The 14,003-nt window shown below is 52.9% G+C and overlaps 3 protein-coding genes across 3 annotated transcripts; 2 read left to right on the plus strand and 1 right to left on the minus strand.

Moving 5' to 3' along the window:
• Window positions 1-846: 846 nt before the first annotated feature.
• Window positions 847-1,584, plus strand: B0I36DRAFT_80708 (uncharacterized protein). The gene has a single exon (XM_046163384.1). It carries the CDS (start codon window positions 890-892, stop codon window positions 1,445-1,447), a length of 558 nt encoding a protein of 185 aa, XP_046003687.1. The 5' UTR covers window positions 847-889; the 3' UTR covers window positions 1,448-1,584.
• A 1,097-nt stretch (window positions 1,585-2,681) lies between these two features.
• Window positions 2,682-3,167, minus strand: B0I36DRAFT_258359 (uncharacterized protein; the record flags this gene model as incomplete). The annotated part of the gene is made up of 1 exon (XM_046151085.1): window positions 2,682-3,167. A coding segment is annotated over one exon (486 nt), but the record flags the coding sequence as incomplete, so codon positions are not given.
• Window positions 3,168-12,322: 9,155 nt separating this feature from the next.
• Window positions 12,323-12,658, plus strand: B0I36DRAFT_258331 (RlpA-like double-psi beta-barrel-protein domain-containing protein-containing protein; the record flags this gene model as incomplete). Its single annotated transcript, XM_046151083.1, has 1 exon — window positions 12,323-12,658. A coding segment is annotated over one exon (336 nt), but the record flags the coding sequence as incomplete, so codon positions are not given.
• Window positions 12,659-14,003: the final 1,345 nt, after the last annotated feature.

A 14,003-nucleotide genomic window follows, 5' to 3' on the forward strand; every position in this document is an offset into this window, starting at 1 on the left:
CTACCCAGCAAGTCATGTGCCTTCATATGGTGAGGCGCCGCTGGTAAGCCCCAATACTTTCAAGTACAATAGGCAGACATCATAATATAGCTTTGTAGTTCGCTACTCTCGGAATTTTAAACTCTTGAGCCTGAGGTCAAACAACCGTTCCTGTACCTGAGATATTATCTACTCCTCGCTACAACTGGGGTGTTGGCGGCGGGCTCAGGCAGGCGTGGTCCGGGATCCTGGGCTTCACGGGAGACTTGCTGCCACTGGTCGGAAAGCTGGACACGGCAGTCACGGGCAGGACGCCGGCAGGCGGGGTCAGGGATCCCGGACAGGGCCAGATGCCGCGTCGGGAGTGGATCGTGGCGGGTTGCGCCGGCGAAGGCATGGTGTGGTGCTGGCTCGTTGGTGTCGCACTGGGCATTATGATGAGCGGCCGTGAAGGGGAAGAACTCGCTGCCGCACCGGGACGACCTGCTGGTCGCGTGTTGGATTGGTTGCCGCGTGAACTGTACGTGTCCAAGGAGAGGCTGAAGAGTGCTGATTTGAGTAACCTGCCAGCACACATCTGAGGGCAGAACGGAGTAGTGGACATATTGCTCTAAGCATTCGCGACTTGAAACCAGCATGCCGGAGTGCTGGCTAGTGGGCGGCTCAGGTGGCTAGGGGCCGCCCCAGTGGATGACCCAGTGGGGTGGGTGCCCTGTAGCGGCTCGTTTACTGTACGAAACGCCAATCTTCAGTGGAATGTTACAGGGGTGCTGCTGCCCCGAAGCGCGACAGGCAGACCTAACAGAAACACTTTTCTAGCGTACGGAGCGCCCCATGCGCGACCGCGCAGCGCACTTCCCCTCTACTCCCCTCCCTCCTCCTCCGCAACCCGGCGCTCAAGCTGGACCAGATGTTAGCAGCGCACTCGAGTCGCACACGCAGCAAGGTCCAACTTTCAACACCACGAGCTAGGCTCTCGAGAGCTGCTACCCGACGCTCAAGTAAGCCCGCGCTCCGGGTTGCCGGAATAGGCGCAGCGGTGGAACCGCTGCCACCGACTCAACCCTCGGTACGGAACCACCGACCGGACGCAACGCAGCCTCGGCCCCGGCGCCGGCGAACTCCTATCGCAGGACATCAGCATCGCAGACGCGGCGTGCGCGGGCGTGGGAGGTACCGGATCCTCCCGGAAGGCCACGCGGTCGGCTACCTCTATGAAGGTGGGCAGCAGCGGCACGCGTCTCCAGATCGAGAGACAACTGGACACACACGCATCGTCAGCGACTCGCGCTCGGAGCGGGCTAGCGAGGACTTACGGCGACGCGGGAGTGGCCAATATGGCACCGGAGCTCGCGACCTCCCTGGACATAGCGACAGCGGTACTCAAAAGCACCGGCTGTGCGCGTCACGCAGGAGGCGCAGGACACAGGGCGCTTGTCGCCGGCAGGGCCGCACCGATCCTTCTTAATCTGAGAACGACATTAACGACAATTCGACGAGGAGAACGAGCAGCGACGTCGCGGCTTACGGGCGTGTCGGGCGGCGCCGGGCCCGAAACAGGTACTGCTGCTCTTGCTGCCGAAGCTATCAAGGAGCGCATGCGCGCCGACGCCGGCGACGTTAATGTTGCAGTCAAGAGGGCACTTATGAGGTGATAATAGGCTTGCAGAAGTAGGAGAGGAACAGGCGACGAACACAGCGTGTATTTTTAGTCCAGCAGCCTGACGGCACGGTTTAATAAACTACACAATATGACTCACAACACCATGCCAGTCATTGGGCTGGCCCGGCAATGTGGACACTTGGAAAGCAGGCATCTCATGAACCGCCTCTGCATGATGAGCGAAATCGCGAGCATGAAACAAAGGAGTAGTACAGGGAGTGAAGGGACACCTAAAAGCACTCCCTCCTCTAGTGCCGCGACGATGTCCCTTGGCGTCGAAATGCTGGCAGAAAACATGCTTCCCAAATGTATCAATCCGCGAGTACTCCTTGATTTTTTTCAAAGGTGCACAGCTAGAATCCTCTTGACAGAACGGACAGATCAGCTTCTTCCGCTGTGGACGCAGGACCATTCTCCCATCATGGGAAAAGTCCTGCACCACCTGCAGGCCATGATCTCTTTGAGGTGACGTCCTTGACAGATGTGTTCTGTACTTGGGTGGCGATTCCGCAACCATGCACAGCTCAGCCATCGCGTTGACTAGCTGAGCGCGTTTTTCATCGAGGCTCCGACATCCGATCGTACCATCCTCATGGGAGAAGAGACTGGCGATCTGTAATCGAGCGGTGTATTCGAAACAGGCTCGAGGCTGCACAAGCTCGTCCACAGACGGCTTGCCGTTCATCTGGTCCGTGATTGCTCTACTGCTGGCTGTGTTGTGATACGTGGTGATCGCTGTTTGAAGCAGATCCTGCCTCAACCATTTCTTGCGACTGATGATCTTTCTGTTGAGTTTGTCGTATGATTTGACTAAAGCGACACAATCGGCGTGATTGGAGTTTCTAGCTGCCGCGACAGTCCCAAATGACTTTTGAATTTGATCTCTGATTTCTGACCGAGCCTTTTTGTACCCGATAATGTCAGGATGGACATTCACGGTGCGAGATTGTTCCGTGGTGAGTGTTGTAGGTGCCTCGGTATCTCGGGCAATGCGACCGGTCCTGTGCAGGAGCCTTGTCCTCGGAGGACTGGCGAAGGTGATGGCCTGTATGTCCTTGTCGATGAAGCCAGTCATGTAGTACCGGCGGTAAACTGCTGATGTACCTCCAATGTGATCCATGATTTGATTCCTCTCTTCCATCGTAAGCTCTTCTGTTAACTTCTTGCCCGATCCGCGACGAATCTGATAGAACCTCAGCTTTTCTTCGTATCCACACACACGACCAAGCGCCTGGATTGCCTGAAGGCACTGCTGGTACGTTATATGGTCGCTGTGAAGAGGACCTTGTCTGAATATGAATTTATTGGACCAGTCTGCTTTCCACTGGAGCTTCAACCGATCCATAGTTGAGGGAACTCTAAGTTTGTAGATGTCTTGCAGACAAGTGATGTCGTCGACGAAGGCCCGATCCGCAATCGCAAGAGCGAGAAGGCCTGACTGAACACAGTGGATCAGGTTGAATTCCTCACGGAATCCTACATGGATGGGTTTCCCCGACTTGGTGTCTGTCAACTTGAGCTTCATAACGATGTCTGGCCGACATTGCGGATCGTCTGCAGGAAAGAGCTGAACATGCAGATCCTCGTACCGCAAGGCAAGGACAGCACTTGGCCGTGATGCCATGAGACCAATGATGATGAAGACCATGGCCACGATCACCCGTTGCCGCTCGTGAACGAAGGCCCTCGTGTCGTGCACCCAGTGGTAGAAGAGAAGATTATCCAGATCGTCAACGTAGAGTGGCGATTTATCATCTTGAGCCTCCCTCAGCGAGTACTTTTGCTGCAAGAATCGCAGATACTGGAAGTATGGTCAGTGATCGGTACAAAGAAGAGGAGAGCCAAGCTACCAACATTGCTCATCTCGTTCAGAACGCCCATCTCAATCCAGCCCTGGCTTGTCTCGGCGTATAACGTGCTGAGTTGTTTCCAATAAGTCTGCAGCGTTGTAATGGCGTTTATACGTCCGCGTTGGATCAACCACTCAAAGTATGCTTTGTAGCGATTCATGTCGAGCGACAGAAGGGTCTCCTTAGGGTCGCGTTCGATCAAGCGACAGTATCTGGGTCACGTTAGGATGAGCACATTGCGCTTGGGGATATGCCACACTGACCGATACCATTGTTTTCGCTGTCGACACAATCCCTCCACTGTCCTCTTCTTCCGACGCGAAGGAGCGGGTAGTTGGTTGTAGACATGAGCCAGAAGGGGCAAAGGGTTGACTTCCTCTTCGTCGAGACTGTCATCGTCATTGCAGCCAGGGTCATTGCCGTCAACCCCGACTGAAGCCACGGTGTACAGTTGTGTCCATGGCGTCTGCCTGTCCTTGCGCATGCTGAGGATTGACTGCCACTCGCCGTCGCGAATGTATTGGCTTCTTCAGCACTTCGTTGGCTGGGTCGTGCCTCAGCTCGAGAAGATCATCCAAAGCTTCAACCTCGCTTTGACAACTATGTCAGGAGGACAGACTCCAGGCCTGACCATGAGTGACTGAGGGTGAATGGGGGGATAAGTGAGGGTGAGCAAGAGTGAGCGAGGGCGAGTGAGGGTGAACGAGGGCGAGTGAGGGTGATTGATAGATATGTGAACCAAGTAACCACCTCTGGGATTCAGGTTCCTGGAGTGGTGGGGTGTGTGGGAAGAGGTGGAGGGGTGCGGCCAGATCACGGAGGTGGCGCAGGCATGGAACTGGAAGCAGTTTTGATTGCTCTGTGAACCAAAAACAGGGATTTCACCGCCGAAACATTGTTTTTAGTAGTAATTCACATGATGGGAACAATAAGAGAGGACTTTTGAGTCTTCACTTTTCCCACTTATCTGATCTCTTCTCGTTGAATTTACAGAGAATTGTTTGGAAAGTACCAAAATCACTCAAGGCCACCACGGGGTTGTTAGGCTATATGCTGGCTTCACTGGAACTTTATACATTTCAATGAAAGGAGAAGTTCTATTGGGCTTTTCTGCCGGCATAAAGGTCAAGCTTATCTTCTTGAGAATTTGATGGGTGTACCAAGTATGGCAGGACGGAGTGCCATGACAAGAAGGTTGTCAAACGATCGACGATTTGCAATTGTGATCAACAAATTGCAATGTCTGTTAGACAAGCTAATCTAGTTGCGCGTTGCACAGCATAAACAGCCAAGAACCCCTAGTGCACTCTCTTCGACTCGATTGATAATCGAGTTGGACTGAGAGATTGAATAGAATAAGATTCACATCAGCTTCGCTGCTGCATGCTACAATCACATTGACATAACCTCGCGGAACCTTTTCCATTATGGTTTCTTGGATTAGTTTCTGGAAAACAAAAGCAGCCTGACATATCTTTTCTGCTCACATTCAATCCGTGGAAGCAATTCAAGTCGGAGGAGGCACAGACCGCAGGGCAAACCAGGAAAGAACCGGATACAGAAAAACTGTGATTCTTACCACTACTTACTTAATCAAGTCAAAAAAGCTTTGTCGCTCCTAGTGATCGTTTGCGCCCTGCTTCAGGGAGCGGCTAACAGCTGCTTAACTGAATCGCCTATATCAGCTGCTGGGGCTGTAAAAGTTTGCCAATGAGTCGCTCTCCAGACTTCAAAGTTTCATAGGTTAGACGTGTCGAAAGGCAAATCATTCATAATTCAATACCAGTATTCCAAACGCCGAGATATCGAGCTATTGCCTTCCGATCCGGCTAGCTCGACATCTCTAAGAGGGTAATAACGGTGACACTCGAGGGTCAAGATCTATTCCACAAGCGTTACAGTTATAATCATGAGAGGAATAAATGGGTGAAGAGACGCCGTATTCAGGCTATACACGTTGAGATCCCAAGCCAACGAATAGTTTTGGGCTAGCTAGGATCGTTGCCAGCTTTCAATCAGCAACTCGATTTCGACGGGTGTTCTTTAAAGAAGCAGTATGTTTAAGGCAGTATCATGTAGCCTTGGACTTGAAATAGATTAAGTATAACGTAATCCACAAGTGACTGAGACACCCAAGTGAATGAGACACTTTCCGCCCATTGTTAATTGCTCCTTTTCTTTCCTCCTTTTCTCCACCAACAATAATGGGACGACAATCAAATGAAAGCGACCTAGTCCTAGCGCTTAATGCGCTCCATTCTGACCCAAAATTAAGTGTACGAAAGGCTGCACTACTCTATAATGTATCCCATGCGACCCTCTCACGACGACGGAACGGCCAAGCTGCGAAACGCGATATCCGACCACCCTGCTAGAATTTGACCTCGTACGAAGAGGACAGTATCATACAATACATAATCGACCTTGATTCGCGATCGTTTCCACCGCGACTTGGTGGTGTTCGAGAAATGGCGGATCGACTCCTCCGCGAACGCGAGACGCTCCTCGTTGGAAAGAACTGGGCTGCAAACTTCGTACGACGACGACCTGAGCTCCATACGCGTTTTAATCGAAGAATCGACTACCAGAGAGTCCTCTGCGAGGATCCGGACGCGTATCGCGCGTGGTTTGAGCTCGTACGAAACATAATCGCGAAATACGGGATCCACGATAACGACATCTATAACTTCGACGAAACGGGCTTCGCGATAGGTAAGATCTCTGCCGAAACTGTTGTTACGACCTCCGATCGACGCGGGAGGCCAAGAGCCGTACAACAAGGCAATCAGGAATGGGTTACAGTAATCCAGGGTATCGCGTCGTACGGCTATTCGATCCCACCATATATTATCTTCGCGGGGAAGGTCCACCTCGACTCCTGGACCGCGAATAGCCCTCTACCGCCCAACTGGGTAATCGCGCTTCAGAGAACGGCTGGACGACGAACGAGAGAGGTCTAGAATGGGTAAAACACTTCAATTTCCATACGAAGAGTCGTACGAAGGGTACCCACCGCCTCCTTATCCTCGACGGCCATGAGAGCCACCATTCCGTCGATTTCGAGCTCTACTGCAAGGAGCAGAACATTGTAACGCTATGTATGCCTGCCCATTCATCACATAAGCTCCAGCCTCTTGATGTTGGGTGCTTTAGCCCTCTTAAACGGGCGTACGGTAAAGAAATCGAGGGTCTTATGCGGGCGCATACTACCCACATCTCAAAGGAGGACTTCCTCCCAGCCTTTTATAAGGCGTACGACACTGCGATGACAAAGTCAAACATCCAGGCAGGCTTTAGAGCAACTGGCCTAGTGCCGTACGACCCGAATTATGTGATTTCGCAGCTGGATGTGAAGTTTCACACGCCGACACCGCCAGGTTCCTCTGCTGGACTGCCACCCCTTGGGTTTCGAAGACGCCGAATAACCCAATTGAGGCCGAATCGCAGACGGAGTATATCAAAAATCGCATCGTACGACACCAGAATAGCTCTCCTTCGTCTATTATTGAGAGCCTACGGCAGCTTAATAAAGGAATCACAATGATGGTACACGAGCAGACCCTTATGCGCCATGACCTCGCCGAACTTCGAGATGCAAACGACCGCCTTAGCCGCCGTCGTCGTACGAAAAGATTCAGCTACAGAAAGGAGGGTCCCTAACAATTGATCAGGCAAAAGATTTGAAGGCTCAAATCGACGCGACGGAGCAGTTAAGGGCGGAAACGAGTCAGAATAGTGGTCGTACGAGGAGGCCAGAAACGCGCGCGCGACGATGTGGCGTCTGCGGCGAGCCCGGCCATAGTGCTCGTACGTGTCAGAAAGTTATATCTGCCTCTGAAGAAGAGGATTCCTCATAGTTTCAATTATTTAAGGCGTTGTTGTTGAATTATCTTATATATTGTCGTACGAGTGCTTGAAAAGTGGCCGGGTTGCTTGTGTGGCCGGGTTGCTTGTGGATCACGTTATAATTTCAAATAACTATCTTGATAAACCCGGAAGGGTCTGGGAGCAGCAGTTGCTCTATCCTTTTGCTATGTCGCCACCGAACGTTTTAGAATTCAATCGAGCGTCAACCCATGCCTGTGCTATGTCTCTCTTGCCAGACTTAGCTTATGGGCGGGGTTCTTCGTGGCTTTGAGCGGCTGCAAGATTCCATTAAGTCTCCCCCTCGCCTAACCAAAAGTCATCGACCCAATTCGGGGCAGCGATCATGTGCTCGGGCCGAGGAATACTAAGGCGAACCGATCGGCCCTCAGCCCATTACATGACTAATGGTAGTTACATCAGAGAAGTCAGCTAGTATAAAATAGTATCCTCGGCACTTCCAGAACATTCACCCGCAGCAAGGTCGAAGACTATAAAGCTGCCGCCTTCCCTACGATCCGTATAAGGAACAAAGGTATGAAAAGGAATAGAGGAAGCTTGATCGAAAGTCTAACAACCTCGCTAAGGAAATAGGCACTCTTTTTCCGAGAACCGAAAGAGCAGCACCCGCCCCAACGCACAGCCCAGGGCCACCGTGGGGCTCCATACGGTCACCGTGTGGCCCTCGTGGGCCGACGTCGTCGGCCGGTACTCCGACGGCAGCCAGAGCACATTTGCGCCTGTCCCGTGTGATCCAGGCTTCGCGCGTCCCAGAGCTTGATGGTCCCATCGCCGGACGCCGACGCGAGCTGGCGGCTTGTCGGGCGAAAAGTCAACCGAGTAGACCTGACTGCTATGCCCCTCGAACGTCGCGACACAGCCGCCCGACCGCGTGTCCCAGAGTTTGACGGTCCAGTCTTCGGACGCCGACTCGAGAAGGCGGCCGTCGGCCAAGAAGGCGACCCAGTCGACCGAACCGCTATGCCCCTCGGACGTCGGGACACAGCCGCCCGATTGCGCGTCCCAGAGCTTGACGGCCCCATCGTGGGACGCCAACGCGAGCCGGCGGCCTGTCCCGCGACGTTCCCATCGCATGGGAAAGTAGGGCTTCGGATATCCGGCACCGTGCGCGTACGACCCAGAGAAGTGTCATGGTGCCGACGCGTGTTATAACGGAGCTGCTTGGTCGCGTAGCGGTTCGCGCAGCACGCCGCACTCCACCTGCTCGATCATTCGTTACGTGACGCGAGCCCTCTTCGCCTCCTTGGAGAGCAGAGTGATCGAGCGGTCGATCCGTGGCTGTTCTCCTCGGCCCTGATAAGCGAGAGGGCGGCCGGGTCGACATGCAGCCTCCTTGAGGCATCACCTGCGGCGCCCGCCCTACAGCGCCTTCAGCTGATGTCGAGCCTCTCTGACACGTCATCATGAATTCAGTAAACTCGAGATAGATCCGGTCCTTAGGCTTGTCGCAAGCTATTAGGTCCTTGATTTTCATATTATGGCGGCCGAGGCAAAGTGGAGGGCCAAAGCCAATGGTGCTAGGATTTTATCCCTCTCATTTGAAGCTTCGCGATATCGAATAGTTGAACGAGGTGTTGTAGTGCCGACAGCCATAGCTTGATAGCTCTCTGGCTGACTTGGGGAGCGACTGGAAGGAGAAGCACTGAGATAGTCCACACCCTTTGAACTGATACGATGTCGCACGCCCGCACTCCAAATTCCCGATCCTCCATCAAGGTAAGTGGTTCATTCTTGATAACAGAACAAATTCATCCGGCACTTCCTCCCACCACCGGCCATGTGGATGGGGGTTTTGGTTTGTGTCGGATCCTTTCCCGTAAACTTCCCTCGGCGATTCGCCATACGTCCAGCCGTTACGATAGCACCGTTAAGATAGCACTGTGAAACAAGGGAGTACTCGTTGTTTCCACCCTTCTCGACCTTCTGCAGACACAAGGCGTCTTTGATCCATGAAGAATTAGAATAGCATCCCCGACTTGCGCTGCGTGTGCAACCATCCCTAACTGAAGGTGCGGTGTGCAGAAAAGCAACTTGCTCTCGGCTACGACGACCAACTGCTCGACCTTTTCATACTCCGCCATGAGAGTAAGCTCTTCTTTTGTGCGGCCCCCGTCCGGATTCTTTCTCATCTCATTCACTCTGCATCCGATGTCGTATGTAAAGTACGGGGCGTACTCCTGAAGGTTCTGCAGCGGCTTCCCACCCAGCGAACCGTCCGCCAGCAATGTTCTGATAAGATCCCATGTCCTGGTATTCTCGAGCTTGACCTGAAAATAATCTCCGAGCTTGGATCGGATGTCATGGTTGAAAAGATGCATTCCTGTGCTTTGTGCCAGACACTCGAACCCCGTGGTAAGGCAGATTGATCCGTATCCACCCAATTGAAAGGACGGTGCCATCGTGCCGACAACTGACGTGGATCCCCGAGGCTCATGTGTGGAAGTCCAGCCGACAAGCCTGCAAAAGCGCCACGTGGTGATACACTTTAGTAGTTTGAGGCCACTTTGATCTTGCAGCTATTTGCGAAGCCCATTATCTAGCAGCGAGGAGGAGAAAGTAACACTGGCCATTGTTCAGGGTGGCAGTAGAGCGCCCCGCCTCCAGTGGGGCGATTGAGGCCGGCATTGGACACGCCACAATGCGCCATCTGTGCAAAGTGGATACCGATCGTGGCCACTACTGTGAAGTAACGAACCATTCGTCAGCACCAATAGTTGCATGTAACTGCAATTTACTTTTGGAGAGAGAACTTGTTACGGGACAGCCTGCACCGTACGCGCGGAAACATCGACTAATGTCCGAAAGCGGACACGGGTAGCGGTCACTACTGTACCCCACGGTGCAGACATGTTAGTTCTGGGACATCTTTTCAACCTGCCGGGTCCGTCATTGGCGGTACATTAGCGTTGCTACAAATGACCTGTCCGGAGTGACCAGATCCGAGAACTCCCTGGCGGATCTGGTACCTGCAGTTGCTCACTCAATCATTTCAACGTCCCGACCCAGCATTCGCTGATGATTCTATCCAAGCCTTGAAGCTGTAACTGTGCGACTCAGGCGCCATGCACGGTATGTAGTCATGTAGGAACAACAACTCACGCGATATTTGGTTGCGCACCAGTCGATGACCGTGGCACAGAAGTGTCAGCTCTGGTTCTCGACGCATCGTTGGGTTTGTGTTGATCGTCGAGACTGTGCTTGTATGGCAAGGCGTCGTTGAAGGTTGAGCTAGGAGACGTGCTAAGGGACCCGCTGCGGGTCTTGCTCTCCCCCCCAAAGGATCTCAGTTCATAACCACGAGAAAACTCTCGATCATGCGGTGGCGCAGCGCAGAGACATCTCTACAGAATATTGATCACGGTGTAATTCGAAGGTAGGGCAGCGCGTATGAGTCGACTTGCTTCTGCCCAGATGACACATTTTCTTCAGGCATAAAGTGAGGTTGGTGGAGGACGACTTGGGCGCCGTTGACCCCACTTTACAGGTTCTCCTACCTCTGCCGCCACGCCCCGCAACCACGGCACTCACAAGGCGCCCGAGACCTTCTCAACTTCCCCCGGGATTATACCAATCCTCATACTACCGCCGAGCGAGCGAGCTGTAGCGCATCAACGTTGCAGTGATGTTGCGAGTCACGAGGGCCGTAGTTCCGAGTGATGAGGCACGACCCCACGAAACCATTGAAAAGAGAGGGACACGGAGAATGCAAGCGCAAGAGACGTCCTACCTTTATTCCAGGCAGCCATAGTGAAAGCGACAGAAGCTGGCAGATGAGAACAGTGAAGTATAGGAGAAATGGACGAGCTTGCAATGCTATTTGATCGAACGGCTTTTACGCTGCGATTGAGATGTCTGCCGATGAATTGATGGGTTTTAGCTAGAGAACTACTCGCTGTGTAATGTGATAGAGATACTTCAGGCTTCTAAGGCGCGGTCAGTCAAGGCTCCTATGAGACTGTTGCGGACAGAGAGCCTCCGTTGCCGGGACGTTGCATAATACTTTTCGTTTCGACATGATTGTCTCTATCCGACACGAAGTCGACTTCTGGTATGCATTCTAGTGCTGGTCGAAAGCGGTGTTGACGCGCGGTAGTATGCAGTCTCAAGGTACCTGAGCCGCCGTATTGCATCCGCAACGTAACGGGTGAGCTACTGAGCGGGATATGATCAAGTTACTCGGACTATTTCAGCTGACGCCTACTCAAAATGCCGCTCAACTGGGAAGTAAGCCTTTGGTTACTATGACCTTCTTGATGTGCGCTGCTATGGAGTGCATCTTCCAACAAGTTACTGATCCCAACGGCACCTGTGGTGTTACGACCCATATTTGAAGGCGACGTGGGCATTTCTTGTCTGCCCCTAGATTTCTGTACCATTACATCTCGCTTCTCGAAGATCTTTAGGCGAGCCTGAGTCATTAACCCTACTTTACATGCTGGAGAACTCCCAGGTGGTCCTGGCTCGAGTTGCTACTGAATGCTACTTGTCACGTTTTCTCCCGCATCAGGAACTACGTAAGAACAGATAATTCTCTCCTGAAGCAGCTTCGCTATCAGCGACAGAACGGCATCAAAAGCGAACATATCTCCCAGCACAGCGCATAACCACAGTCTTGAAGTCTGTCACCATTGCCAGTGTTCTTCTAGCTTGTGCTGTCGCTGCGAACCTCCACGGTCACGAGCGCTACCGACGGCATCCAAAACAGCGCGTTCACGCGCATAACAAACGCCATACATGCGAAGAGGACTTGGCGGCCACGCCTAGTTCTGGACTCGTCCTCGTATCCAGTGCAGACTCCAGCTCCTCTGCTAGTGATTACACAGCGCAGGTGGCGGCCGCCACAATAAGCGCTGTGGTGGGTTTCTCTGTGGCTGCCATTTCGGTTTCTGGTGCTCCCGAAGAAACCCTCGAGTCGCCAGCTAGCAGCGAACGCACTTACTCCATTACTGGAGATATCACTTACTATGATGTCGGCCTTGGTGCTTGTGGATATGATGACTCTGTGCAGAATGATACGGGTTTGTTCGCTGCCGTGTCTGAAGAGTTCTGGAACAGCATCAGCACGCTCACCAACGCCGGCCCTGGCCTGCCTAGCCACCCTCTTTGTAACAAGAAGGTCACACTCTCCGCTCCGGATGGCACTCAAGTGGTTGTCACTGTGCGCGACAAGTGTCCCAGTTGCGCCATGGAAGCCATAGATGTCAGCAGAGCTGCATTTAGGGCTCTTTTTGGTAACCTAGATATTGGCCGAACTAAGGTTAGCTGGAATGTGAGCTGGTAAGTCTACCGTTCTGGCCTCCGCTGCCACTCCGCTTCGTGCAGCTCCCATCAGTTTCATTCATTAGACAAAAGAAACACGTGTCTTCCTCAGCGCCCATTTGCATTTCTCTTTCTGATAGATGGCGATCCCCCACCGCACCCATCTCTACTAATCCACAGGAGTATCTATGCTCTAAAGAGCCTTGCCACAAAACTGAATAAGTGCGCATGTCTAACCCTATCCTGGAACTGCTGAGCGCTTCTGTCAACTGGGGTATGCTCGCATGCACTTCACCCGCAGGCCTTCTCCAAAACTAGTGAGTCGCTACCAAAGGGAGAAAAAACCGTATTCTTTGACCACATAGCAGGGCGACCCGCATATTTATTAGGGAAGATAGTGAATCACCTTTTGTCTCAAGCGATTTGTACAAGTTCTTTCAGAAAGACCATCAGACGACGAGTTGATTAACAACCTCGCAGGAATGAATGATGACGCGGTGTGGCAGGACGATTGTGGTCCTTGATGAGTCAGCGGCGCCAAGACTTCGGACTGTGCTAAGACCAACGTAGCTGTGCTATGGCAGGTCAGACCACGCCCACTAAACGCAAACGATGAAGGAGAAAGAGATCTAGCTCGTTGTATTTCCTATAAGTATAGACAGTTTTTAAATTTCCACGCTAGACGTCATTCAAGTCCTTAATGCCGAGTTAGTGATTGAGCTTTCGATTACCAAAAACCCCAGAGCATTGCTGTCGCAGAAAAGCCTGGAACATGACTGCCACACCTCCGGTAGAACGGTATGCACATCTGACCCGAACGTGGACGAGCGAGGGTAACGCGACGGATGATGCGATGGCATAGATCTGACGGCACCGGATGCAGGGTTCGCTCGTGGACCCGGTCAGATTGTGCGAGGAGTTGTGCGATTCGCGATCCTGGCAATTCGTGCTGCTGATTGGCGCGACCCCCTCATCGACTGCAGCAATCCGACGGGGCTCAATGACGCCTGCCGATTAGATGAACGCAGAGAGAACCTTAATTGGACGTCCTTTCAAAGGGCCTTGCGCGCGGCTCTTTCTAGATCTTCCAATACTTGGCCGCACGTGCCACGAAATGAACTGGACAACTACGGTGGGTCGAGTCACCCGTCTTTCCTCGCGGCCGGGAAAAGACGTGAGGCGAGGTCCCTGAATTATGTGGGTGCCTCCGTCCCGAAGGGCGCCCGTCGACGGTCGCTTCGACGTCCTGCGGTAAGGGGCACCGGTGCAAGGCCATCCCTGCAGCGGCGAAGCACGCCTGGAGGTGCAGGACTCCACTTCTGTGTCATCAGGTCGACGCCAGCCGACTGGCGCATCATGTTCTATGG

The sequence above is a fragment of the Microdochium trichocladiopsis genome (genome assembly GCF_020744255.1).
Source record: "Microdochium trichocladiopsis strain MPI-CAGE-CH-0230 chromosome Unknown B0I36scaffold_22, whole genome shotgun sequence".
Classification (NCBI taxonomy): Eukaryota; Fungi; Ascomycota; class Sordariomycetes; order Xylariales; family Microdochiaceae; genus Microdochium; species Microdochium trichocladiopsis.